The sequence below is a fragment of the Micropterus dolomieu genome, linkage group LG07 (assembly GCF_021292245.1).
Source record: "Micropterus dolomieu isolate WLL.071019.BEF.003 ecotype Adirondacks linkage group LG07, ASM2129224v1, whole genome shotgun sequence".
In the NCBI taxonomy this organism is placed as follows: Eukaryota; Metazoa; Chordata; class Actinopteri; order Centrarchiformes; family Centrarchidae; genus Micropterus; species Micropterus dolomieu.
The window spans coordinates 21,203,026-21,228,256 of record NC_060156.1 but is presented as its reverse complement, the minus strand read 5'-3'; the positions used below and the strand labels follow the sequence as shown (position 1 = coordinate 21,228,256).

Below are 25,231 nucleotides of genomic sequence, written 5' to 3'. Positions count from 1 at the left end.
GATATAGCTACTAAATAAAAATAAACCTGGAAGGCATGAAAAAGAACTCTCTCCCGTCCCACACAGGGTTATAACATCATAGCTAGTAATTTATGAAAGATCATTATTGACAGAACCGCTGAGGCACAGAAAATCAATGTGCACACATAGCTCAAAGGGACAGATTTGTAACCGCAGACGTTTTGCGAGTGAGCACAGCATCCTGAGCACAATCAGATGTTTATGATTTCGCTTAAACTGTGCACCCACAAAACAGCCTCCAACTATATTAACAGCCAGCAGCAGCTCACATTATCCAGATTTTCTGCCTTGCTACTCAATCATAGTGTTCCGCTGTAGTTTGTTTGTCTTTAGTTTTTGGTTTTTGACAGCTTGTCTTCCCCCTCTTTTCAATATTTGTGTAGCTCCCCTTCAGTTTAAATCACGAACTCAAGGCGTTCCTTTGGTTACAGGCATTTATTCGGACATTCACTCCGTCAAGCGTGCAGTGAGAACTAGACAAAATAAAATACAAGAATCATAAAAAGAGTCTAATACAATAGAGAGCATTCTCATAGAGAATAATCATTAAACAGATATTTCACAAACACAAAATAATTTACAAATCCACGGTCCATCCCTTTGCAGGCTAGAAGCTGTTAAACTTGCAGATAATTAAAGGCTACTTGACATTCTGATGGCCGATGCTATCACGTTGTTATCACATAAAACTCGGCTAACGTTAATATATTAGCTGTAGTTAACATATCCAATAATATAAACAGAATGTAAAACCTTACAAATAACTTTGCATACCTCAATGGTCTCGTTAACTCAAGGGTAGTAAAAGGAACCGTCAAGCTGTACAGTCTTTAGTTAATAAATCTTTATAACATCTCTAAACAGCAATGGAGCTCCAGTCGTCATCCTCCGTCCTCAGGCGTTCTCCCTCTAATAATGACCCGACCCCACTGTGACACAAGAGGTTCCTGCTGCTGTTTTAGAGGTTTCTGTACTTAGTTTAAAGAAGGAAAACTAAAGCACCAGAGAGTCTGTTTGGGTCACATAATCTCCTAAGTTTAGTTTTATTTCACTGTTGTTAGTAATGGGTAATGGATCTTGTGGATGCCTAAGGTATCACTTGCTGCCTCACATTGCTTCTACTACAAGTGCTATAACATGAAAGTTGACTTTTTGTGTACCTGTGCTGTAAAGCTCTTTGGATTGACTGTGTAATGCGCTGTTTGAGTAAGGATGAGCTTTAGTCAAAGCAGTACTTACAACAGGCTTTATAGAAGGGAGAAGCAAAACTAGAATAAGAGAGTAATACAATTTTAAAATCATGAACACAGATCACAAAAAGTAGTGCTTAAACGAATGAGCACTGAGTACTTGTCTTGCCATGATATAATAAGAATAATAAACATTCAGAAACTCTTATCTTATTTTTATATACATGTTCAGTGAATCATTGTGTTGTTCAGTGCAGTTTGTTATGTTTCTGTACGTGAACTCGATTGAGCCTGAATTGTTGGCCTTCATTGCTGTTGACATTCATGTACAAACAAGAGTGATAACAAGGCTCGTTGGTTGTGTTTTGTAACATAATTACACTGCAATTTTGTCCCAGAAAATATGTTTGAAAAGTACCAATCTAATAGCAAAGATGAGAGCAGCAATCAAGCAGTGAAAAGGCAGTTTCATGTGGAGCAGATAAATTGGAGAGTAGCTTTATGTCTGGCAGGTCAAAGCACCAGAGAGCTCACAAACAAATGCAAGCTGTCTGGGGAAAGTGTGTTCATTCATTAATTTTCTTCACCATCTTGTCTAGTTGGACTGACAGAGCTGGAGTCCATGCTCAGAAATGCTCCCTTGACCTTAAAGCACAAAGTTCAGATTTCATTAGTTATTGACTCAGTGGATTATTTGCATCAGTGGTCACAATTCTCTTCTCTGAGAATGACATGTTTTTTTTGTATGTTAAATTAGGCTATGTTAAATAATTACCAAGATGGATTTTTAAAATGGATTTCTGCAGAATTGAACCTAACCTTGAGTCTCTTCCATCTGCAAAGCCAATGTTGTGTAGTTGAATAAGACTTTAAGTTATTCATATGAATCTGTTAAGAAATTGATTCATCTGTAAAAATCTGTCTAAATTTGTAATGCATTGAAAACCGTAAAGTAAAAAAAAAATCAAAGTAATATCTTTAGTGGATTTTAAAATTGGTTAATTTGTTTTATTTTTAGGAAAGGTAATCTTGTTACTTGTGATGCAGGAAAAAACAATGAAAACTGAAAATAAGATTTAAACTACCACCCCGCAGCTGTCTGCCTTCGCCAACCGTCAAGTCGCAGTTTACTTCCATGTCTATCTAAACTCATATATACGTAGTGAATATGTAGAACGAATTGAATAAAAACAATACATTGTTTAACTGATTAATGAAGGATTATCATAGATCTATTGGGGACACATGTACTTGATTATTATGTAAAGATGGATTCTTATTGAATATAGGTACACAAAATGTGGTGCTTTTGCTCTCTCCTGACATTTTTACACTGAAACTCACTCACTCACTCACTCACTCACTCACTCACTCACTCACAGCATCATGATTAGCTAGGCACGTTTTTTGCAGTCACGTGATTCTGATGACAGGTAGTAAAAGGCAGAATGGACAAGACTCATACTGTGCTAGTTATTGTTTGTTTGTTGTGTCGCCCCAGTAAAAGTGTGTGAAATCTGGGATCGCCCAATTCATTCTTAAATTATGGCTAAAAACCTATTTTGAGGTCAAAAAGTGTCACCTGTATTGCATCCGACAAACTGTGAAATATGGTCACAATCTCCCTTTCTGTTCCTGAGTGAAGGGGTTGAATAATGGCCAAAAAGTGTTATTCCAGGACATTATGATGACCTATGACCATTTGTGTAAATAAAATTCATAATTTCATCATTGTACCACATTGACCATCAGTGTGAAAGGGTGTCATAATTAATAACATATTTTTGAGTTATGGCCAAAGGGGTGTGAAGGTCCTTTTAAGGTCACAGTGACTTTGACCTGTGAGTCAAAACTGTCACCAATTCATTGTCCGACCAACTGTGAAAGGTGGTAATCCTGTTTTGTGACCTTTGACCTTCATCAATCAGTTCATCCTTGTGTTTGCGCCAAATTTGAAGAAATTCCCTCAAGGCTTTCCTGAAATATCGCATTCACGAGAATTGGATGGATGGATGGATGGATGGACAGACGGACGGATGGATGGATGGATGGATGGATGGATGGATGGACGGATGGACGGATAGATGGACGGATGGACGGACGGACGGACGGACGCATGGATGGACGGACGGATAGATGGATGGATGGACGGACGGATAGATGGACGCATGGATGAATGGACGGATGGACGGATGGACGGATGGATGGATGGATGGATGAACGGACTGGACTGTATTGTGGTGCTTGGTTTTCTGAAATTCATGCTAAGTCCTGTGCCACACCTCACCTCCTGTAAGCACATGAAATAAAATGACTATCCTTTTCCTGTTTCTCGCCCACAGTGCCCACAGTCATATATGTGGATCCCAGTCTTTCACTGAATATTCACGTTGAAAAACAACAGCATTGGTCGTTTGTTCAAACATTTATAACAACCCATGTTTATGCTTTCCTGACAGGTGATGTTGTCTGTGAGAAGACAAGGCAAATGTAGCGTGTTGTTGTTGCAAAACCTCTTATGAAGGAAGTGGGGGTGATGGATGGCTTTGATTTGGGAGACCGCTATTGACTTCTGTTAACCATGACTGTGATCTTTCCCAAACCATAACCAAGTAGTAATGAAATCTAGACAATCCTTAAACTTTATTCATGGCAGATTATACATCAGTAATTTTGTATTTTTGTAATAATGAGGGCACTGACACAATGCATTTTGTTGATTATGCTGGATGACTTGTTTTTTGTCATTTATCTTTTACCTCAAAACAAGTTTTTTTCCCCTTCATAATGTACATCATCCACACATTATTGTGACAGGAGGTGCATTTAATGTATTACTGTTACATAATGGAGTTTGGTGCATTTTTCCTCTACTCCCTGAAGTGCATCAGAGATGGTGCAGAGAGCTTTTATTGACATTAATAAATTATCCAGCATTACAAAACAATACATTGAGACATGATGAGACACCAGCAGAAATACTGATTAGAAGGAAGGAGAAGCATAGTTATAGAGAAAAAAGAAGCAACATGTACATCCATAATATAGTACATGATTTATTAAAATTGTCTGTGTTGTGAGACTTTTTCATACTTAGGAGCACTTAGAGTCTGTAGAGTCTACAATATGTGCAACTTAATTTTGTGCCACAGCAGCAGTTTTAGATCAGACAGCACTGCTGACCAGCGTGAAAATGTTGTTTCATTAAATTTCAATGACCTTCACCATGTTGTAACACAACCTGAATACAGGTTTATATTTCTCAGAGCAAACCAAACCTTTCAGGCTCTGACAAATAATGTTACCTTTTTTGTTGGTTTGTTTGGTTTTTTGACTGACTGTCGGATTTGTATTATTTCTGACTGTTTAAATCAATTTCATACAGTGAATTGGAAAGATACCCCAAATTCAGCATTTTTCTTCTATCTTGTGCATTCATTTTATGAATATAACTGTAGAAAGTGTATAAGTGCGTGTGGGAGATAACTGTAACAATCATTAACTTTGTTTGAATGCTGTCTGTTCATGACTAAAACTGTTTTGCAACATAAAGTATCAAACTCTTTATAAAAATGCATATTATGTGAGGCATTAAATAATAAAATGTAATGTGTTTGTGATTCATCTTACCTGAAAGGTTTTGACAAAAGTATGTCAGTACCACAAATATCCAGTAGAGGTCTCCCCTGCAAACAATAGGAAACTGTGATAGACCTCCACATCAGAGGTTTACTTTTGATAGAAAGTATTCTAAAAATGTACTTTATATTTTAGAGTTTTCTTTTTAAGAGAAGAGAATGTTTTTGGTATTTATTAGTCTATAATAAATTCCAAAAACCTAAGTATGTTAGAATGTGGAGAATTGGCTAACCAGGTGAAAAGGTCATTTCTCATTTCACTGTGATTTTGGTTGTGATCGTGGGACAGTTTGGTAGCTTCAAACGTGGTTTGGACAAAACACACGATGTCTTCAAGATGTGAAATCTGCTGCACTTGTTGAAGGAATACATCAGGAAAAACTCAAAGCATCTTACTGGGAACATTCAATAAAGACTGAATAGCCACACATGTCCAAGATGTAACTGGTCTAAAAACAAGCAAATTACAAACTGAGACACATTTTTCTCTATTTGGTCAGTAGGTGTCAGTAAATAAAATGTATTAGTTAGAATTTTTGGTTTATAGTGTGCCTAAAGCTGTCTAATTGTAATTTATTGAGGCCAGTTTCTATAATTAAAAAGAATAAAAATATTAAAAAGTTAGTCAGTCATCATTATAAAAGCAAACACTGTAAATCAAAATTTGAGCGATAATTAGAACTTAATATCTGATGATGATTTAAAGTAGGACTTAAATTAAAAGTCAAAGTATTCCATAATGTGGACATGTTTTTCAAAATTCTGACATTAATATTTTCTACTTCTAATTTGCAAGTAGTCTACTTAAAAAATCCAAATTATGATACTAAATAACAATTTTATGATAAAAAGAGTAATTACAAATCATAAGATACAAAAAGTGACTTTCTAAGTCAAAATTTTCACTCAGGTCAAGACTTTCTATCTCACAATTTTGACTTCATAATTCTTAACTGACCTCATATATTTGACATGTTATTTTATAAGTTTTACCTGGTAAATCAAATTAGTAAGTCAATTTAAACTTTTGTTATCCCTCGTTTTATCCTTTTCTGGCATACATGGGCTTCCATACTCATACTCTTACAGTAAAACTGAGACAAATCTGCAGTCCAGTCCCACATATTTGTGTGAAACCAGCCCTGCAGAGGATGTCCTTGTAACACACACTCCTGTCTTTTCCTTTTTTTTTCTCTCGAACATCCTTATTGAGAGAGTGCAAGGAAGCAGAGAGAGCAGATCCCCTGAGAGACGGAAGGGGAGAAAATTACAGTCTTTGAAATGTAGGCTACAGGCATCTATAGCCCACCAGAAATAACAATAAGTTCACCTTTCCTGTGATGGTACGGGATGATTGTGGGAATGGACACACGTGATTAAATCCGGTCAAGCGCGGTGGTTTGTCGGTAGGGAGAGTCAAGGAGGGAGATCGTGATGTTTCTGTCAGGTAAGATTGTGTTAGCTGGATTTAAAACTCAATCCCAATCTGATTTAAGGAGCTTTGACGGAAACAAACTGACAAAGTGTTTGGGCAGCGCTTTGTGTTACACGTCGACGTACAGCGCCTGGTTAATGAGGTCAGTTAAAAAACACATTAGCGCCTAGATTATGGTTTCATTATTTACGCCTGTAGAGGATATCAATATATAGTTGCTGTAGAAGCCAACAGGTGGAGAGCTGAGACAGCCTGCAGCGATCACTTGTGGATTCAATGAGACAAATGTGATCATAGTGAGCTGATTGGCTGTAGCCTAATGGAAAAATGAATAATTTCTATTGAACAGCAGCATATAAACACGTGAGAGGAAAAAAAGAAACAGCTGCTAGTTTGAGAAAAATCTCTTTATTTCTTTAAACAGACCCTAAATCAGCCCTTTTTAAAATAAAATGTGATGTTATTCTATGTAACATCAGCGCTGGTTGCCTGGTAACATTGAAGTCCTGGCATCTGGCTTTTTTTGCCATTAAATTTAATTCCAGCATAACTCCCCCTGAAGCCACAAATTGTCTTTTTTTTTTTACATTTCTTGTTTATGGGAGGAACATATGTGATACATTATGTTTATTAGTGAGTTTCAGAGCTTGTAGATGTATTTGTTTGGACAGAGCCAGGTTAGCTGTTTCCCCCACTACCAGTCTTCATGCTAAGCTAAGCTTATCCCCTCCTGACTCCAGGTCCACCTAACTTGCATGTAAAAAAGTGAATACTGTAAAACTTCAATTAATAGCCCCGGGCTTTTATTTGCTTCGATCACTGAACTCACCCTGCCAATATCTGAGACATGCGTCTATAAGGGACAGGCCTTTAATTCATTTCGCACAAAAATTTTGCTCAGCAAAGGCTACTATTAAATTGTTTATTTCAATCAGAATATTCCAAAAATTAGGCTTTTTTCATCTCTTTTGTTTACCATACCGGTAATAAATTAAATGAATGATTGAATTGTAGTGAATCTAACCGATCTTATGATGTGTAGCATGTCCATATTGACAAAAGTTTTGACATATATATTTGTAGCATGATCTAAGCAGCTTAAAACTTGCTTAAAACTTGCTCAAGCAGGGAACACGGTGGGCTTTAAAAGGTTTTATACATCCAGGGAACTAGTGTTCTGCCACCATTTATCGATTATTTTAGTAATCGAGTATTTTACAGATTATTCTATCGATTCATTGAGTAATATGGTAAGAAATACTTTTGTGTAACTCGGATCACTGTACAACCCAAACTCAAGGACTAACCAGTTGGAGAACAATAACAAGAAACACACAATTATACATTTAGAAGTAGGAATTCATCTCATGTAGCAATCACGATTTACGTTAAATGTTAATGTTACCTTGTTTGGAGTCTGCTCTGTGGACTCGATGTGTAGACTGGATGGTTACTGCTCAGATGCTGAAGCATTGCCGTCGTGCCGTTGTGGTACACTAGATCCGTTGTACAGTAGACACACTGTACAGAGTAGGACAGTGTGTGATCTTTTTTATTTTTATTTTTTTAAGTAATCCCATACATTAGACACTCCCTTCCCCCATTTTGCTATTCACACCATTAAATCACATCATCTGCATTTTTCCTCAGCATAAGAGCATTGTGTGACAGTAATAATCATCTGTCCAAAACACTGCACTGTATATAGTTATATGGATTAAACGAAGATGCTTTTTAGTAATCGAGTTACTCAAGTTTCTCAACAAATCGTTCAGCCCTACGGAGACAATAAAAACCACACCAGGCGTCTTATTGAGACCTGCATTTGTTTGACAAAATGTGTAGCCACACCAGGCCAGTAAAATGGACAGGCGTCTAATTGGGACTAGGCTTTTAACTGAAGTTTTACGGTATTCGTTTTCCCAAAATGTCAAACTTCCTTTTCTTTGAATATGGAGCTAGAGCCAGGAGGCGATGGGCCTATCGGTTCGCATAAAGACTCGAAGGAGGGGGAAACAGCTAGGCTGAGACCAGATGACAGGTAACCAGCAGAGACTCCAGGAAGTAAATGGTCCTGGCCAAGATAGAGTCTGTCATAGTCTGGTTTCTTATCAGCTTGTCCGTGTGCGCATGTGCCTGATAAAATCTGGGTCAGACAAAGAGAGTATTATTGCCATAACAGCAGGGTGGCAGAATCAAGGTAGAGATCAGTACATGTAGTGATGCATAATTGTATATCAAATAAATCCATCTGAAGTAAGACTTAAATGGAAACTGACACAAAGTAGCCTCTAAAAGTCTAAAGAATCCACCACTTAACATTTGAGTATTTGTTTAATTCAGACACATAAGTACTGTAAGGACTAGAAAGCAGTTTATTATATAACTACCACAGTTATATAATAATTAAAAGTATAGCTTCTAAATAAGGTAAATAATAAAATAAATAAGGGTCTCAGGCAGGAGAGAAATGTGATTACTGCCTTGTTGTATGTTGACAGTAAACGTACAACACATCTACACATTTCTACCTTAACCTAACTTTTCTGTTGAGTTGGTTTCTTTCACGCGCATGCTGGCCATATGACTTCACTGTGCCTGGCTGTTGGGCTATATAAATTTAATTGACTTGACATGATTTGACTTCTGTATGTCAGTGAAGCACTATAAAGACACTGCTGCAGGCTTTTCTGGCTGCACCATCGTCATTACAGGCTACATGCTAGGTTTAGAGGGCTTTGTAAATACCACAGGTAATGACAAGAATGTAGACAACTTCACTGCTTGGTGTCAGTTCTCCTTATTAGTGTTTTCAGTGTCTGTCTAAAACAACACAGCTCTTCATTTTTCAGTCCATTTTCAGTATTTGGCACTTGTCAGCTGACAGTGTACAACTTGTGTCATCCACCTGTAGGAGGCGTTGAAACCATATAGGCGAAATGTGAAATGTGCCCATGACAAAATTCAGCTGGCTGTTCTGACTTATTATGTTTCCAATTAGCTCTCTGAATCATACTGTCACAAGGCTATCGTGCTGCAAATGATAGGCGCAGCAGTGAGTTTCCTTCTGCTCAATTCCTTCAAGTGTTAAACAGTTATACTCTGACAGATTCAGCTTAGTGTATATTATGTTTGATTAGTCATTGACTTTAAATGCAGAACAGTGTGCACCATCATCACCGTGATAACTTTGTCACAGAAGCCTCTGACATTCCTCGTTTGGAAGGATTTTATCCAACCACCTTGTATGGACTTCTTATTTTCTTTTACTTCTTTCCTAGTTAAATTCATTTAATTAATTTACAGTATAAAACTGTCAGGAACTCCGAATGAGCTGAGTGGTGTGGGTGCTGCCTGGGTTTTATCACATCTTCTCAATTATAACCACATGGTCCATGTACACTCGGTCACAGGTGACAGGGCTCAGTGTTGGGTGTGGGTGTTCAATGTGTGCACAATGTATAAGTTATTAATTAAATACACTTAAAAGAGGTAGCATGAAGTCTAAAACTGACTGAATTTTGAATGTGCCGTTGATTAACACATTGTGTATTACCTAAAAATTTTACACAATGTGGAAATTGCATACAGTTACTCACAGCTGTTTACACAGTGGGGAAATATCAGTTGCCTAGTTTAATTTCCATTTAATACAGAATGGTACAATGGGATTAATGTGGCTTAGTTAGCCTTTCATCAGTCTACTTTGTAAGAAGGAAAATTGCGAGAAGTTTAGAAAATATATATGTACAACTTCATATTAAGGCAAATGACAAGGATTTCATGTTCTGCGCTTTGATCCCCAGGCACTTTGAGTGGTTGGAAGACTAGAAAGGCGCTACACAACTACAGTCCATTTACCGTTTATATTTTATAATCACTACAGTGGGGAAAAAAAACTTACAGCAAAAAACTATTAATTGAAAATAAATGCAAATAAACAAAATAAATTATGTCTTAACTAGATGGTAAGATATAATTTATTATTGAATAATCATCATAATTTGTCTAAGAAATGGTGAAAACAACTTTTCAAAATCATAGATGATGTTTTGTAATTGCTTGATATTCAGTTTACAATGATAGGAAACAGGGAAAAGCAGTACATCCTTACATTTCAGAAACTTCTGAAACTACAGAATTTAATTATAATATAATAATAACATAAATAATTTTCATAAAACAAAACTTCAATAGCTTGATGTGGCTTTTATGAGACTAAATCACCTAAAACTAAAGCTTGAGGTGTAGTATTGCCCTGCGACTGAACCTTGACCCCAGGTAACGCCTCCCACCTATCCGCTGTAAAATTGCTCACAGCCACAAGAGTCCTCCCTCTCTCCTCTCTCTCTCTGCTCTCCTGTACATGTCTTGACATGCCGAGAAACACCAAGGGAGGGAGGAGACAAAAAAACAAGAAAAACTGGAGCCCATGAGAGACAGAGACAGACAGAGAGAGAAGGAGGTGTGAGGTATGAACAGAGGGTTGTAAAGAGCTGGGGGCATGAGAAAGGAAAAGGATATCTCATGCTGAAGCTTTGGGATCGATGATTGTAGCGGGACAGAAACTGAGATGAGGCAAGACTGTAGCTGTAATTGGAAGAAGGGAGGACGACTCAGTCAGGGGAATGGTGAGATACTGTGTCATTATATCTGTGAAAAACATGCATGTCAGTTTCTCTCTTGACTCATTAATTTTCCCTCTTATTGATTTCTGACTGAACAGCTCCATGATCTCCAGTTTAGACATTATGAATGACGGTAACCATGAATCCTCCTCTTGGCATTGGTGTTTCATATCGTGCCGGAAGAAGAATGAGGAAAAAAACGAATGAAGATAAAGAAGAGGTAAACAATTAGCTGACATAACCTTTAACTGACTCCTCTTCTTGTCAGCCTTACACCTCAAGACCTGCAGGGAAAGGACGGCCACTGATAATTATCACCTGATGCAACACTTTCAGGAACTGGCAGTGTGAGGAAATACTCAGGCATTGCCCAGAGCCGTCAGGGAACCAGAGGTGTCACCAGCTTCAGCTCAGCCTAAAAGTCACAGTAAAATTACTGGAGGAGCATGGGATGTAGAGTCCAGAGCTGTGAGTTGTCCCCTGGATGTCAGACCACCAGGAACAAATGAGTAGCAGTGGATTTGGCAGCAGCTCCAGCTTGCTCCAGGGTCGGCGTTTCTACTGCCGGGAATGGGCCCTGGACAAGTTGCGGCGCTACCTGGACACCCGCACAGTGCCAGGACAGCCCCCAGGGCTGCTGGTGACTGGGGGCCCTGGCGCCGGGAAAACTGCCCTGTGCACTGAGGTGGTGTGGCCCACCTCGAAGACAGGGCTGGCAGTCGGGCTGGCACCACGTTGCCTGGCATCCCACTTCTGCCAAAGGGAGGACCAGAGAAGTACTGAGGTGTGGAGGTTTGTCCTGGGCCTGGTGGAGCAGCTGAGGGCCTCACCTCTCCTCTCTCCTGGGTATGAAAAGATCCTTAACAGCCCGTCTGTATCCTCTGCTTTGGAGCCTGTCACCTGTCAAAGAAACCCTGATGACACCTTCAAGAGGTTTGTGTCACATTTATTCCTATTTTTACTTTTAAAATTCTCAAAGTGTCATTGGATGGATGGATGGACAGATAGATAGATAGATAGATAGATATAGAGGGTTGCGCTTTGTTGAAGCAGATTTGAGGGAGATTTCAAGGTTGTCAAATGAGAGCATGAAACCCATCCAGGCGCTCGGCGTGTGTGTGCATGTTCAGAAGCGTGGCTCATTCCCAGCTCACATTCTATCACATTCTGTAAATGGTGGTATTGTTCATGAAATTAAGAGCAGCTGAACAAAGTTACATCCAACATGTGTCAGCAGGCCAACAAATGGGTTATCAGATTCAGTCAGAATTGTAAACCTGCTCCACAGGTTACTTTTTGTTTTTTTGTGTCAGTTACAACATTGTGGTGACCAAAGACGTTCGGGTTGTAGGTGTTTTAGACATGATAATGCTGGTCATAAGAATGTAATCTGGTCTTTTGTGAACCAGACAAGCATCGATTTGAGATCATAGATACACTAAACAAAATTATAAACGCAACACTTTTGTTTTTGCCATCATTCATCATGAGCGGAACTCAAAGATCTAAGACTTTCTCTATGTACACCAAAGGCCTATTTCTCTCAAATATTGTTCACAGATCTGTCAAAATCTGTGTTAGTGAGCACTTCTCCTTTGCTGAGATAATCTATCCAATCCATCCACCTGATTAGCTCTATGCGAAGGAGATGTGTTGCACTGCGTGAGGCAAATGGCGATGACACCAGATACCGACTGGTTTTCACCAGCTGGATGATATATTTGAAATCAGTATCACAATAAGAATATTTTTCTACCATCAGTCCAATTGGCTAATATGACCTATAGTATACCATGAGACTAAATATATTTGTCATTAGGCCAGTGTGAGCAATGTTGCAAATCAATGATCAGGGCGGATGTATGACAATACAGTAGTCTTGCACAAAAATCTCAGACTTCTGTCAGGTTATTTTATCCATTAACAGTTCATAATTTTTTTAATTTTTTGTTTTTTTCAGAAAATGTACCATATTATATATAAGGATATCACAATATGTGATAGATATCCAAGGAAGGTTAAAATCATGGGCAACTGAACTTGGTTGATACTAGAACACGTTTCGCCCCTCATGCAAGAGACTTCTTCAGTTCTGACTGACTGGTAGGGAAACCTTATCCTTCAGATATATTGGTATTGGTCATCTTGGCTAGACTCCACAGAGATTAAATAGCGGAGTTTCCCCACCGGTCAATCAGAACTGAAGAATTGTCTTGGATGAGGGACGAAACATCTTCTGATATCTTCAACCAAGTCCACTTCCCCTTGATTTCAACCTTCCTTGAAAAACTATAACCTGCATGACTGAGATCCATAAATGCAAACGCAGTCAATTGATGCTCAATACAAAGAAACATGTTGTATTGTTTGGTTGTTGTACATGTGCTATGCTTTTGCATGACCTGTGCAAAAACAACAAAAAAGAAAAACTGATTTTGTTAGTAAAATGATAATGACAAATTATGTTTTTGTGATATAATTCCACTGGAAGTTGATAAACCATTATGTTGATTTATCAGCCCAAGCTGCAGTGTCAGCAACACTGTCATTAAACATCCACACACATAAAGCTCTCCACTTTGCCTAGGAAAATGGGCGACTGTCAAACATGACATCAGCTCCTGCTCATGTTGAGGGGAAAAGGATCCAAGAAAGCTTTAGGCTTCTTTCTAAATAGAGGTGATTCTCTGCAGGTGTTTAGACTGTCAACAGGAAAAAAGCGTTTTAAAGCCTGTAAACGCAGAACCATGTGGCCATCACTAAATCAAAGAGAGGCCCAGACAGTCACAGGAAAATGACGGCAGCAGCTATTCTTCCTCATCTTATATTTATTTCTCCTTTCATAATGCAGCCCATTCACAGCACTCACAATGGGCCTCCAGTGTGAATGAATGCTACAGTGTTATTTACAACATGACATCCTTTCAGAGAGGGGGAAAAAAGAACAAAGAAGTGAAAAATGCCTTCAGTACCCCAGTGACCATCTCAGCACCAGTCAGCGAGGTCACCCTCCTCTCCAGGACTTTTTTTCACTCTCTGCCGGTGTGTTTACTTTGCGATGAGTCTGAGCCCTTCTACCCTCCTCCTGTGTTTGCTTACCTCTGGTGTGAAGTACCAAGCTGGATTCCACATTCCCCTCAGACTGACTCACAGCCAGTTGCTGTTTGTGTTTGTAGCTCTTGTGAGAGAAAGTGGCTGCGGGCGAAACACTGCCATGTTAGAACAGCCGTTGACAAACCCATGAAACATGGGCTTGAATTGGCAGTGAAAGGGCATACATGGCATGTATGCCTTGAATCAGCTGCTCGGCAAGCCATTAACTCTTTGGTGAACTTTTATGTGGTGCTGCTCCCTATGCCTGAAACCATCAACACTCAGATTTAGAGTTCACAAAGTTGGTCTTGGTGCAGCTGCAGAAAAAACTGGATGTTATATTGTTTGATATTGTTAGGTTGGTTTCACACCTGCAGTTCGGTTCACTTTGCCTGGGAAAAAAAATATCCAATGTGCTTTATAGTTCTGGTCCAGTTCATGTTCTCACCTGCTTATTAAAAACATATCAAGAGGAGTAAACATATCATCATATGAGTCATATGAACTTACATGTCCTTACCACTCAGTCTTCTCTGATGCCAGAGCTCACGAGAACATCACTGATTACAAGCATTATTAGTGGAAACTGTTACTGAAAAATGAATTATAAATAATGATGAAAAGGTAAACAGGATGAAACAGCGTTGTGTATTGTAATGCTATCGATGGGATATTTATATATACAAATATTATATATTCAAATTTAGATTTCTTATAGAAATAGTTTGCTTGACAGTTCAAAATCAGCAGATGGATAAAATAGCAGCTTAGCTTTTGAATTCAGTCCAACATCTCCTTACTATTATCTTGTAATCCTGTGGTTGGCCCACTTTGCCATAAACTGTTGTAGTTATGTTCAATTGTGAGCTGATGATGTTAATTTTCTTTTAACCAGAAGTCTGTAGCTCATTGTTATGGCCACCTATCTTGGCCAGGACACTTTTGTCTAAATAAGGCTGTCCTGGTCAAGTAAAGTTTAAATAAATTATATGAAATGAATGAAAGAGGACATTTACACCAGTTAACAGTGTAGTGTTAGTCGAAAGGACTTTTACTGCTAGGTCGTTCATGACTGTAAAAAATTAAGAGCTGCAAATGTAAAGTTTTCTAACTGATCTTTGAAGGCACCACAATGTTATATGTATGTATAATGTATAATGTTATACCAAACATTTCATTACAAGTAAACTCACCATGTTTTAGTTACATTAAAATGCTTGCAGTAACAGGTAGCATGAACAGAAGAATGAAATAAATGAGATGCAAGAAAAGGCAACAGTAACAAGAGAAAAAATAATACATCCAAACATGGAATAACAAAAAAGACCACAAACCTAAACTACAGACATGTACAGACACATACAGACACAGAGAGACAGTATAGTACAATATCTAATAGTGAAGTAAATAGTTTTCAGTTTGGTTTTCAGCATGGTCATCAGACTGCTTGTTCCAGAGAACAGGACCAAAGTAAACAAAAGTACCCAATCTTGAGCTTATTGTAGGTTAAGTTAGAAATCCACCACCTGATGGAGATCTGACTGAATTTTAGTCTGTGAGAAGGTCAGAAGGACAGTGAAGTCGTTTAAGTACTGGAGTAATTCATTAGGCTCTGAGGGAACCTCCTAATTATTGTAAGTTTGATTGTCGCATGCTCCTCTCTACAAGTCCAATTAAAGACCACCCACAGACCTGGTGTCCAGGGCTGCGTGAGTCAAATGGAGCGGAAATCTTCAAGCAGCAATAAATGGTTCATACACTTCCTCCTCCGCAGTACTGATTGTGTGCCCAGTGAGGGAGTGTCGCTTTAATCAGATGACTAAACCACACAGAGGTATGATAAACCTGTTATAACCCAGATGTAGAGGTCATCCAGGGTAGGGTTTATATCTGCTTAACTGTAGGATGTGTTCAGTGGTATCAACCAAGGCTACTGTGTAAGGTAATGTGTTATGGTAATGAGACGTTTCATGCACATTACAGGCTTGGTCTGTAAATATCTTCCGAAGAAGATACTAGATTGATGTGAACCTGAAGAATTACTACTGATCATTACATTTCTCCTGTATTGTCTTGCCTTGCGTTCCTCATAAATGAGGTTTAGTAATGAAACAAGCAATCAATCAAAATCAATTTAATAAACAACACTTTAAATCCATTATGTACCATTAACCTCCAGGGGGAAAAGAGCAGATGTGTTGTTTCTCACAGCATGTTTCAGGATGTGGGTGGCTAATCAACTCCACTGAATAGTTTCCTGGTGTAAACCCTGAACTACATGTTGGCACCAATATACAATGCAGCGCCTCCTAATAATTGGCACTAGTTAAATTGTCAATTGTGTGGGGACAAATTTATTAACTTGTGGACAGTTTAAAGGAAGAGCTAAAAGTTAATTTGCATGTTTCAGAACATAGTACTACGATTTCGTGATAGTGGCTCAAACAGAGCAGGTTTGTTGGATGCATCATTCACCAAAGTCTAATCATTAAAGATGACTGATTTCATACTCCACAAGCACAAATCTTAATCCTGAGGCTGATATTTTGTGGTTGACCTCAACAAGTTCAGTTGTTGACCCTGCCACTTTTAGTTACTGTTTCAACTAAACAGAATTCTGTTTGGTTAATTCACCAAACTTCTTAATTAGCCAGAGTAAAATCCAGGCATTTCTGGCATAATGGCTCTTTTCACAGATTGTATGACCTCTTCCCATTTTTAAACACTGCTGTAGCAGCATATTCTGATTTTACGAGATTGAAAATGTTACTTGCTTTTTTATATTATTAGGCAACAGAAACACAAAAAGCCTCGTACTGTTGATCATTTTATACTGTTGATCATTTTGAAGCTGAAAAGATGCCGATTTTCAAAGAAAATTTTTTTTTTTTTTTTTTAAGTTTCTTAAATTCAGGTTCAAAGAAAACCTGTTTGGTGACTGGACCGTCTGGTCATTGTTAAACATAGACATTAACACTAATAACAGCACACACACAAACACACCCTGTGGTTGTTGCAGGATAATTGACTTGAGTTCAGCCTCCGTGTGACCCATTCAAACCACACGGCTGTCACAGGTTAATCACTGTTTGTCACCTATAACAAATCCCTGATAAGTAGAACACAGAATTAAACAAGACAGGTATAAAGAATTTCAATACAGTATTTCTGATTCTGATGTACTGTTAATGTTAATATTAGCTAGTTAGTACAAAGTACAACTGATGGGAATATTTTTTGCATGCATTTGGTTGTAAGGGTATTGGGACAAATTTCGACCTCTTGGTGATGCTAGAGGAAAAGTCACGGGATCACCAAAGTCCCCTGGGGCTGGGAGTCCATCCAGTAGTTGTTGGGCTAAAGTGTTTTCATGTCCAAAACCATACCGCTACCATGGCAAAAAAATGTAACAGAAAATATTTTTAATCCGTTTATGAAAAGTTAAAGCAATGTTATAAAATTCTTAGATTTTGCTTGACCATGCTAAAACAAGTCATCAATATCAACTATATAGTAAGTCAGTAATTTAATAATAACTGATTTACAGCCCTTTCCTGACCGAGGTTAAACACAGGTCTGCAGTGCTTGGCTTTGTTAGGTCAGGGTGAACATAGGTTTCTATAATAACTAGGATTACTATGAAGTTACCATGACATTATTACATGCCTCAGAAAACAGGGTTGTTTTTTGTCTTATGCTCAGACATATTTTCCTTCCCTCACTCAACTTTCAACTGCACTTTCATTATTAACTTTTCATGCTCCAACACCTCTAAACCTCATGTTGACTTTTTCATGCAGATAAACCAGTCTCAGGTCTTAAGTCTGCATTCAGAAATAAGAGCCTGGAGGTATAGCTGGGGTCCAAAACAACTTTGCTGTCTGTACTCCCACGCTGGGTTCAGGCCCTCGTTCAGGACATTTGTTGCTTTATTCTATCTGATGCCTAATATACAAACGTTTTTTATGTTGTCTTTTAAACCTATAGTTTTTACCTATATTTTGTTTTAAGGTTTATAAGCCACTTTAGGTTGCATCTCTGCATGAAGGAATTATGCTGAAAATATTATTACTATTATTATCGTTGCTATTATGGTCAGGAGTAAACGGTTTTTACAGTAGTGTAGGTAAGAAGAAACATACATTAGCATCAAAGCTCCGTCATGTTACAGTAAGAAGATTTAGGGATCAGGAAATGAATATAGTCGGTGGAAGGACCTCAGGAGAGAAGGAGAGATGTACAAGTATGCTTGGGTTGGTTAGAAGTGTGCGTGTGTGTAAGATAGTGTGCACCCAGGGTGGAGCGGGACATTTCAGAAGTTCCTTTAACCTGAGTCAGTATCAGATCAAAGCCGGGTGTGGGTGCTGACTGTGCTCTTTAAAGGTAAGTTGACTTACTGTAGCATTGTTTTGCTGTTTTACATCCTTTCCAGTGTTCAATCACAGTAGAATATACAATATTTGCCATTATTGTTCCTGTTTGATTGGAATAGAGAGCCATGATCATCACGTCACATCCGGGTTAGCCTCTGTTCCACTAGCTTCTCTAAGGACAGCATTTCTTTCATCAGTCTGTCTAAAAACACGAACCGTCATGCACTACAGCAGTTGCTATAAGGGAATTAAAACCTTTTGTGATTTTAACAAAGTTAAACAACGTTCAGCTCAATATTACTTATGAAATTCCTTCCGGGTAAACATATCAAGTTGTTTTTTTATACTGTTTTGAGCTTACTTTGTGTCTAAAAGCCTGGGGGCTACAATTAGATTGTTTCTAATGTAGGTGAAATGGAAAACAAAATGCAAAACCTCAACAAACCATTTCTGTGCTTGAAGTGGAATTGTCTGAAGTCATAGCATTTATTTCATTCAGTGTCAGTGAATTTATATGCAAAAGAGTTTGACCTGCTGTGTTTATCTGTGATGTAATTGCACTGCAGTCAATAAAAAAGAAAATGTTCTCACTTTCTCACTTTGAACTCCCTTATCTTCCCACAACTCCTGCATTTTTTACAAGGCTGTCTAAATTTTCATATTTTCCTTTGTGTGTCTGTCTTTCTCACATTCTCTTAGAGCTGTGTTGAGACCCCTGTTAGATGTTCCGCCTCCTGCCCAGACTCTGATGGTGTTGGTGGATTCCCTGGACGTGGGATATGAGGCAGGCAAAGGAGGTGGGAAGAGTGGCTCTATTGCAGAGCTCCTGGCCGCTAATCAACACCTCCTGCCTGGCTGGCTGCTGCTGGTTTGCTCCGTCCGACGCCACAGCAAGGCTGTGTGCAAGATGTTCTCAGGTATGAAGAAAGAAGAAATCATCTTAAAGGGTGATGTATTGTAGTCTGTGTGGGGCTGCTACCTTAGACATGTGTGCAGTTGGTATTGAGCAGCCATGATTGGGCAGTGAATGCACTGTTTGTGTGACTGGTAAACATTATGATTTAAAATCATTGTTTTTATATCTAACATTTTAACACTGATCAAATCACTTTTAATGACCACTGATTGACATTCAATAAATACACAACATTTCAAAATTACTCCCAAGGCATATAGTAGATGAGAAATTAGTTTTTGAGATGAAAATTACTTGCAAAATCGGGGTTTTAAGTAATCTAGCAGCCAGTTGTCAGCCATCCCATTCTGAGGGGAAAATAATACTAGATGTGCCTGTGCAGCAACAACAAAACAAAACGAAACAAAACAGAACAAGAAAATACATGTAACGATAAAGAAGTGAATGGACAGGTCAGTCAAGACGGGGAGAGGAAAGAGGAGGCAAAATTAAAATGAGATCACATCAGCAGATCCCAGTGATTTAAGCATTCTTTGGGCCATCTGTCTTGTTTCCTACATATAGACTTTACTTGGACAGACCGAACAGGTATATTAATGAACACCAAAGTATATATAGCAACCCATTTAGCATTTTGCAGAGAGAGATGTTATCACGTTACAAGACGCGGACACGGTGGTTAACACAGACCAGGTAACACACAAGTGCGGATGTCATTCAGTACTTGTTACATTTATTCATTTAGCTGATGCTTTTATCCAAAGCGACTTACAATTGCTATACATGTCAGAGGTTGCACGCCTCTGGAGCAACTAGGAGTTAAGTGTCTTGCTCAGGGAAACATTGGTGGATGGGTCACAGTGGGGGATTGAACCCAGGTCTCTCACACCAAAGGCATGTGTCTTATCCATTGCTCCATCACCATCGTTTTAAATGTATCGATAGGATACGCCATTAACAGGCCACATGCGGCGCTCCTGCTGGTGTAAAAACAGAATCGGAATAATGGCCGACTTTAGAGACACATACGGGAAAAGAGAAACAGAAAGAGGCATATGTGGTTTGCAGTAAGAGACAAGAGGTGTGTGTGCATTTGGGTGCGTGTGGGGGGAAAAGAGAACTGAAGGGAAAGGGAGCAGATTCAAGAAGTTAATAAACACTAAAATAAGGTGGAATATGTAGCAGAATTAAAATGGTGAAGTAAGAAATTACCCACAGGGAATAGAATTTATTATTTAATAGAAAGTTGATGATCAGTGGGAGACACAAAGAAAAGAACCAAAATCACATAATGTATGACTGATGAGTGAAAATATGCAGAACTATATTAGGGTTAAAAACCTGCCCTATCTCTCTCCGTGTTGTAGGTTTTCGTAAACTCTGTCTGGATGATCTGCGGAAGCCCCCACCTGTTCGTGACGTGCAGCAGTACATCCTCTGCCGGCTGGATGAAGAAGTGGAACTTCGCCGTCAGCTCACCCCTGATACTGCTGACATGCTGAATCTGCTGCACATAAAGAGCGGCGGATGCTTTCTGTTCCTTGAACGTGTGCTGGATGGTGTGGCAGGTGCACTGGTGGGTCTCCGGGAGATTCGGGACATCCCTGGGACTCTCAATGGCCTCTATCTGTGGTTGTGCCAGAGACTGTTCCCCCGGGGGCTCTTTTTCTATGTCAGGCCTCTCCTCAATGTCCTCTTGGTTGCCCCAAGGCCCCTCACGCCCCAGCAGCTGTTCACAGCAGTATGGTCACATGATACCTTGCTCAGCCTCCAGGACTTCCAAAACAAGCTCCGAACCCTCTCTCCTCTCTTGATTGATGGCCCTGAGGGCACCAAACTACTCTTTCATGCCAGCTTTGCTGAGTGGCTGACAGATGTTAAGTATTGCACACAGAAGTACCTGTGTAGCAGAACAGAGGGTCACGGTATGCTTGCAATGGCACTGACTTTGCAGGGACCCCACCTGGATATTGAGGATACTTGCCAGCTAGCCACACATTTAGTTTGCTCAGGTCACCATAAAGATAACCTCCCATTATTGGCACTATGGATGCTGTGGGCAGGGGTGCCTGCACTTACTCCTGGCAGCAGTAGTGCCCTCACCACATCCTTAAACCAGCCTCCTGTTCAAGTCAGTCAAGAAGTTCTTCAGCTGTTAATGGGGAGTGGGCTTGTTCCTGCAGACTTTTTTTCAGATGCAGGCCCAAGTGCTGGATTACATTGTATAGGTGATGAGGGAACTACTGTACAACAGGCATTTGAATCGGAGGGGTCTGTGAAGAAGCTGCTAGACAGCGGGGTGTCTGTAAGTCAGCCTGGTTCTACAGATGGAAAGACTTTGCTTGCCAGTGCAGCCCACGAGGGTTCTGCAAATGTAGCCAAACTTCTCTTAACACAAGGTTATGATCCACTGCAAATTGATCATCAGGGTCAAACACCACTGACTTTGGCTTCCAGGCAGGGTTATGTGAAAGTGTTGTCTGTGCTCCTGGAATGGGCAAAGAACCAGGAGCCAGAAATTGCAACACGGATGATGGAGCATGTCGACAGTGAAGGTTGGACAGCACTGCGCTCTGCAGCTTGGGGAGGACACAGTGAGGCTGTCCGGCTTCTGCTTGATGCAGGAGCAGTTGTGGATGGATGCGACAGTGAGGGCCGGACTGCTCTCCGAGCTGCTGCATGGGGGGGTCATGAGGAAATTGTTCTGACCCTGCTGGACTATGGGGCACAGGTTGACAAAGCTGACAGCAACGGCCGCACCCCGCTTATTGCTGCTGCCTATATGGGACATCATGAAGCTGTAGAGATATTGCTGGACCACAATGCTGAAGTTGACTTAGCTGATGGAGATGGCCGCACTGCTCTGTCAGTCGCTGCCCTCTGTGTCCCTACAGCAGCAGGGCTGAAAGGTTATGGTGCGGTAGTAAGTCTGTTACTGGAGCGTGGAGCAGATCCAGGACACAGAGACCATGATGGAATGACACCATTGCTTCTTGCAGCCTATGAGGGCCATGATGACGTAGTTGAGCTTCTGTTAGAAGCAGGTGCTGATGTAGATGAGACTGCTGGCCCTGATGGCAATGTTCCTGCTGCAGCCGCTGTTACTCCCCTGCTGGCAGCTGCAGCAATGGGCCACATGAAAACAGTGTCACGGCTGCTTTTCTGGGGAGCAGCTGTGGATGCCATTGATTGTGAAGGCAGGACGGCACTCTGCTTGGCAGCAGCAAGAGGGAGTGTTGAGGTTGTCCGTGCCCTGCTGGATAGAGGCCTGGACGAGAACCATAAGGATGACCTTGGCTGGACTCCACTGCACGCTGCTGCCTGTGAAGGTCATCGGGCTGTGTGTGCTGCTTTGACAGAGCAAGGCAGCATGGCACGTGTCGGAGATATGGACATTGAAGGACGCACCCCTCTTATACTGGCTGCCCAGGAAGGTCACTGGAGCACTGTAAGGCTGTTGTTGGACAGACGTTCCCCCATCGACCACAGGGCGTATGATGGACATTCTGCCTTGAGTGCCGCCCTCCTGGGGAGCCATGCTGAAGTCGCAGAGCTGCTTATGAGGCGAGGGGCTGATACTGATGTCCGGGATGCAGAAGGAAGGCCTCTACTCTACCTCCTGGTGTTAGAGAGTCGCCTTGACATGGCTACTCTCCTCATACAGAAAGGGGGGGTGCCTCTGGAGTCCCGAGACTCTGAGGGCCGCACAGCACTTCATGTGGCTTCCTGGCAGGGATGTGTGGAGATGGTAGACCTACTTTTAAAGCACGGGGCAAACCCCAATGCACAGGACACAGAGGGGAGACCACCATTGCATTCAGTGGCTTGGACGGGACATGCCAAAGTAGGACATTGTCTCCTAGAAGCCAGTGGTGTCAATATAGACCTTGCTTGCCACCAAGGCGCAACAGCTTTGAGCATCACTGCCCAGGAGGGACATTCTGACATTGTTTCAATGCTTCTAGAAAGAGGTGCAAATCCCAATCATGTAGATAGATATGGCCGTAGTCCAGTCAAAGTGGCTGGGAAACACGGGCACTTTAACATTGTCAGGCTCTTAGAGAGCTACGGAGCCAAGCCATATGTAGGCCTGTTGTCTAGCACCGGTACTTTTTCCCCTGCAAAACCCAACAGGATCCCCTCCTCAGGCATCTCAGTGAGTAATGGAGGTGACGTAACAGCCGCTACCTCCTCCTCTTCAGTATCTTCTCCCGGCTCCACTGCAGAACGATTCCACTCCATGCAAAGCTCCCAAAACTCATCTACCTGCCACTCCCTGGCGACAGTGCAGACAGTGCCAGCTGACAGCCTCAGCTTTATTCAGCAGATCCAACAGCACTCACTACCCCGTAGTCGTAGCCGTCACTCCACCCTCCCCCCACCAGGGAGCTCAGGCATGGGCAGCCACCATGGAAGCAGCCAGAGGCATCCCAAAGGCATCCCTCCTCCCACTGTTTGCACTGTCACTGCCATGGTGCACGACTGTGAACTGTCTCAGAATGGCCTGTCGTCTGGGCTTGAATATCATGACAAAATGAACAAACAAAACTCAAACTTAATAAAAGCAGACAGAATTACTTATGCTGGTGGCAAATGGCATACAGTCATGGCTTCCCTTGGGATAATGCCTGGCCAAGACAGCCCTGCAGTAGGTCCTAAAAACAGGGATGGTCCTCCTCTAGGTTACCCATATGGGCTACAAAGCCCACTTCAAGGGGAAGCCTGGGATTCTCTACCCCAGAAGAACATTTTGTCACCAGCTTGCTACAGTTTTACCCCAGTCCCACCTTGCAGTGCCTTGCCAGAGGATGTTATGGTCACTATGACAACCACAGACCCGCAGCTTAATCTGAAACAAGCCATCAAACTGCAGTTTGAGGGTCCCACCAGTGCAGCCTTATACAAGAGAGAGACACCCCTCTGATTGGTGCTTCAGTACGTGTCCAAAGTTATCTACTGCTACACTTTCTTTCTTTAAAACTTTTTATTTTACTTTGTTAGAGTATGTGGGTTAATGCTGAAACAAAAAGTTCATCAACAGTAAATTCAGTAATTTAGAGAAAGTAATTTATCAAGCAAAACTGCCTACTCTCTGGTTCCAGCATCTCCAATATGAGGATTTGCTGCTTTTCTCTTTTTAATATCGTTTTATATATTGCAGAGGTCCCAATCTGGAAATTAACAGGTTATTTTGTGGTATCAAAACAAACATAGTTGCCCCAGGTGGCATGCATTTAGGGCATTCACAAATATTTAAATTCTAATGACAATATCTTTTTTTAGGGGGAGTTGGACATTTTTGCAGTTCAATGAGAAGACATGTTCACCGTGTACAATGACTTTCTGGGTTCAGATTAGAGAGGAAGTAATCACTTTCTCCACCCCCCTTCAGAAAACCAGAGGAACAACCAACTGAATGACATCAAAGCTTACATTCCTGCCTTTCCTGTTGTGTGTGTTGAGCAGGGCTCTCACAGACAAGATCAAGCTGATTTAATTTTGTGTAAACCATTGTACTGGGGACCGTGTTAGCGCCACAGTAAAAAACACTCTTTATTATGGAACACAAGTGTCTAGGTTGGGTTATGTTTTAAATTATTAAGTAAAGATCCCTTTTTTAGGCAGTAAACCTTGTTTTAGAGATTTCAATTTGTGGCCTTGACCTTTATTGAAGCCTTTGATATTTACTATATACTGGCCTTCATGTCCCATAGGTCCATTGCTGACAACCAAACCAAAACAGTTTGCAGAAAAGCAAGTCTTCCAAAGCCTACCCGAGTGCGGGGTTTATGATACATACTATAAAAGACAGCCAAGTTTACTGAATCAACTTGGCTCACTCACAGTGTGTCTGAGCAGGCAGGCAGGAAGGAAAGTGAAAACTGGACGTTAAGGACTGAGGGTGGATGTGGGAGGGTTGTTCATTCCAAACGTGTA

General features: G+C 40.6%; 1 protein-coding gene across 6 annotated transcripts; it reads left to right on the top strand.

Moving 5' to 3' along the window:
* Positions 1 to 5,995: 5,995 nt before the first annotated feature.
* Positions 5,996 to 25,202, top strand: ankrd50l (ankyrin repeat domain 50-like). 6 transcript variants are annotated; one of them, XM_046053329.1, is made up of 5 exons: positions 5,996 to 6,296; positions 11,011 to 11,132; positions 11,249 to 11,845; positions 19,078 to 19,295; positions 20,662 to 25,202. In XM_046053329.1, the coding sequence occupies exons 3-5, from the start codon at positions 11,397 to 11,399 to the stop codon at positions 24,216 to 24,218; spliced, it is 4,224 nt and encodes a 1,407-aa protein (XP_045909285.1). In that variant the 5' UTR covers positions 5,996 to 6,296; positions 11,011 to 11,132; positions 11,249 to 11,396; the 3' UTR covers positions 24,219 to 25,202. The 6 variants fall into 6 exon arrangements, with proteins under 6 accessions (XP_045909285.1, XP_045909287.1, XP_045909289.1 ...); XM_046053331.1 differs by having other exon boundaries at positions 11,011 to 11,845; positions 20,662 to 24,229; positions 24,578 to 25,202; XM_046053332.1 differs by lacking the exon at positions 5,996 to 6,296 and adding an exon at positions 10,328 to 10,915.
* Positions 25,203 to 25,231: the final 29 nt, after the last annotated feature.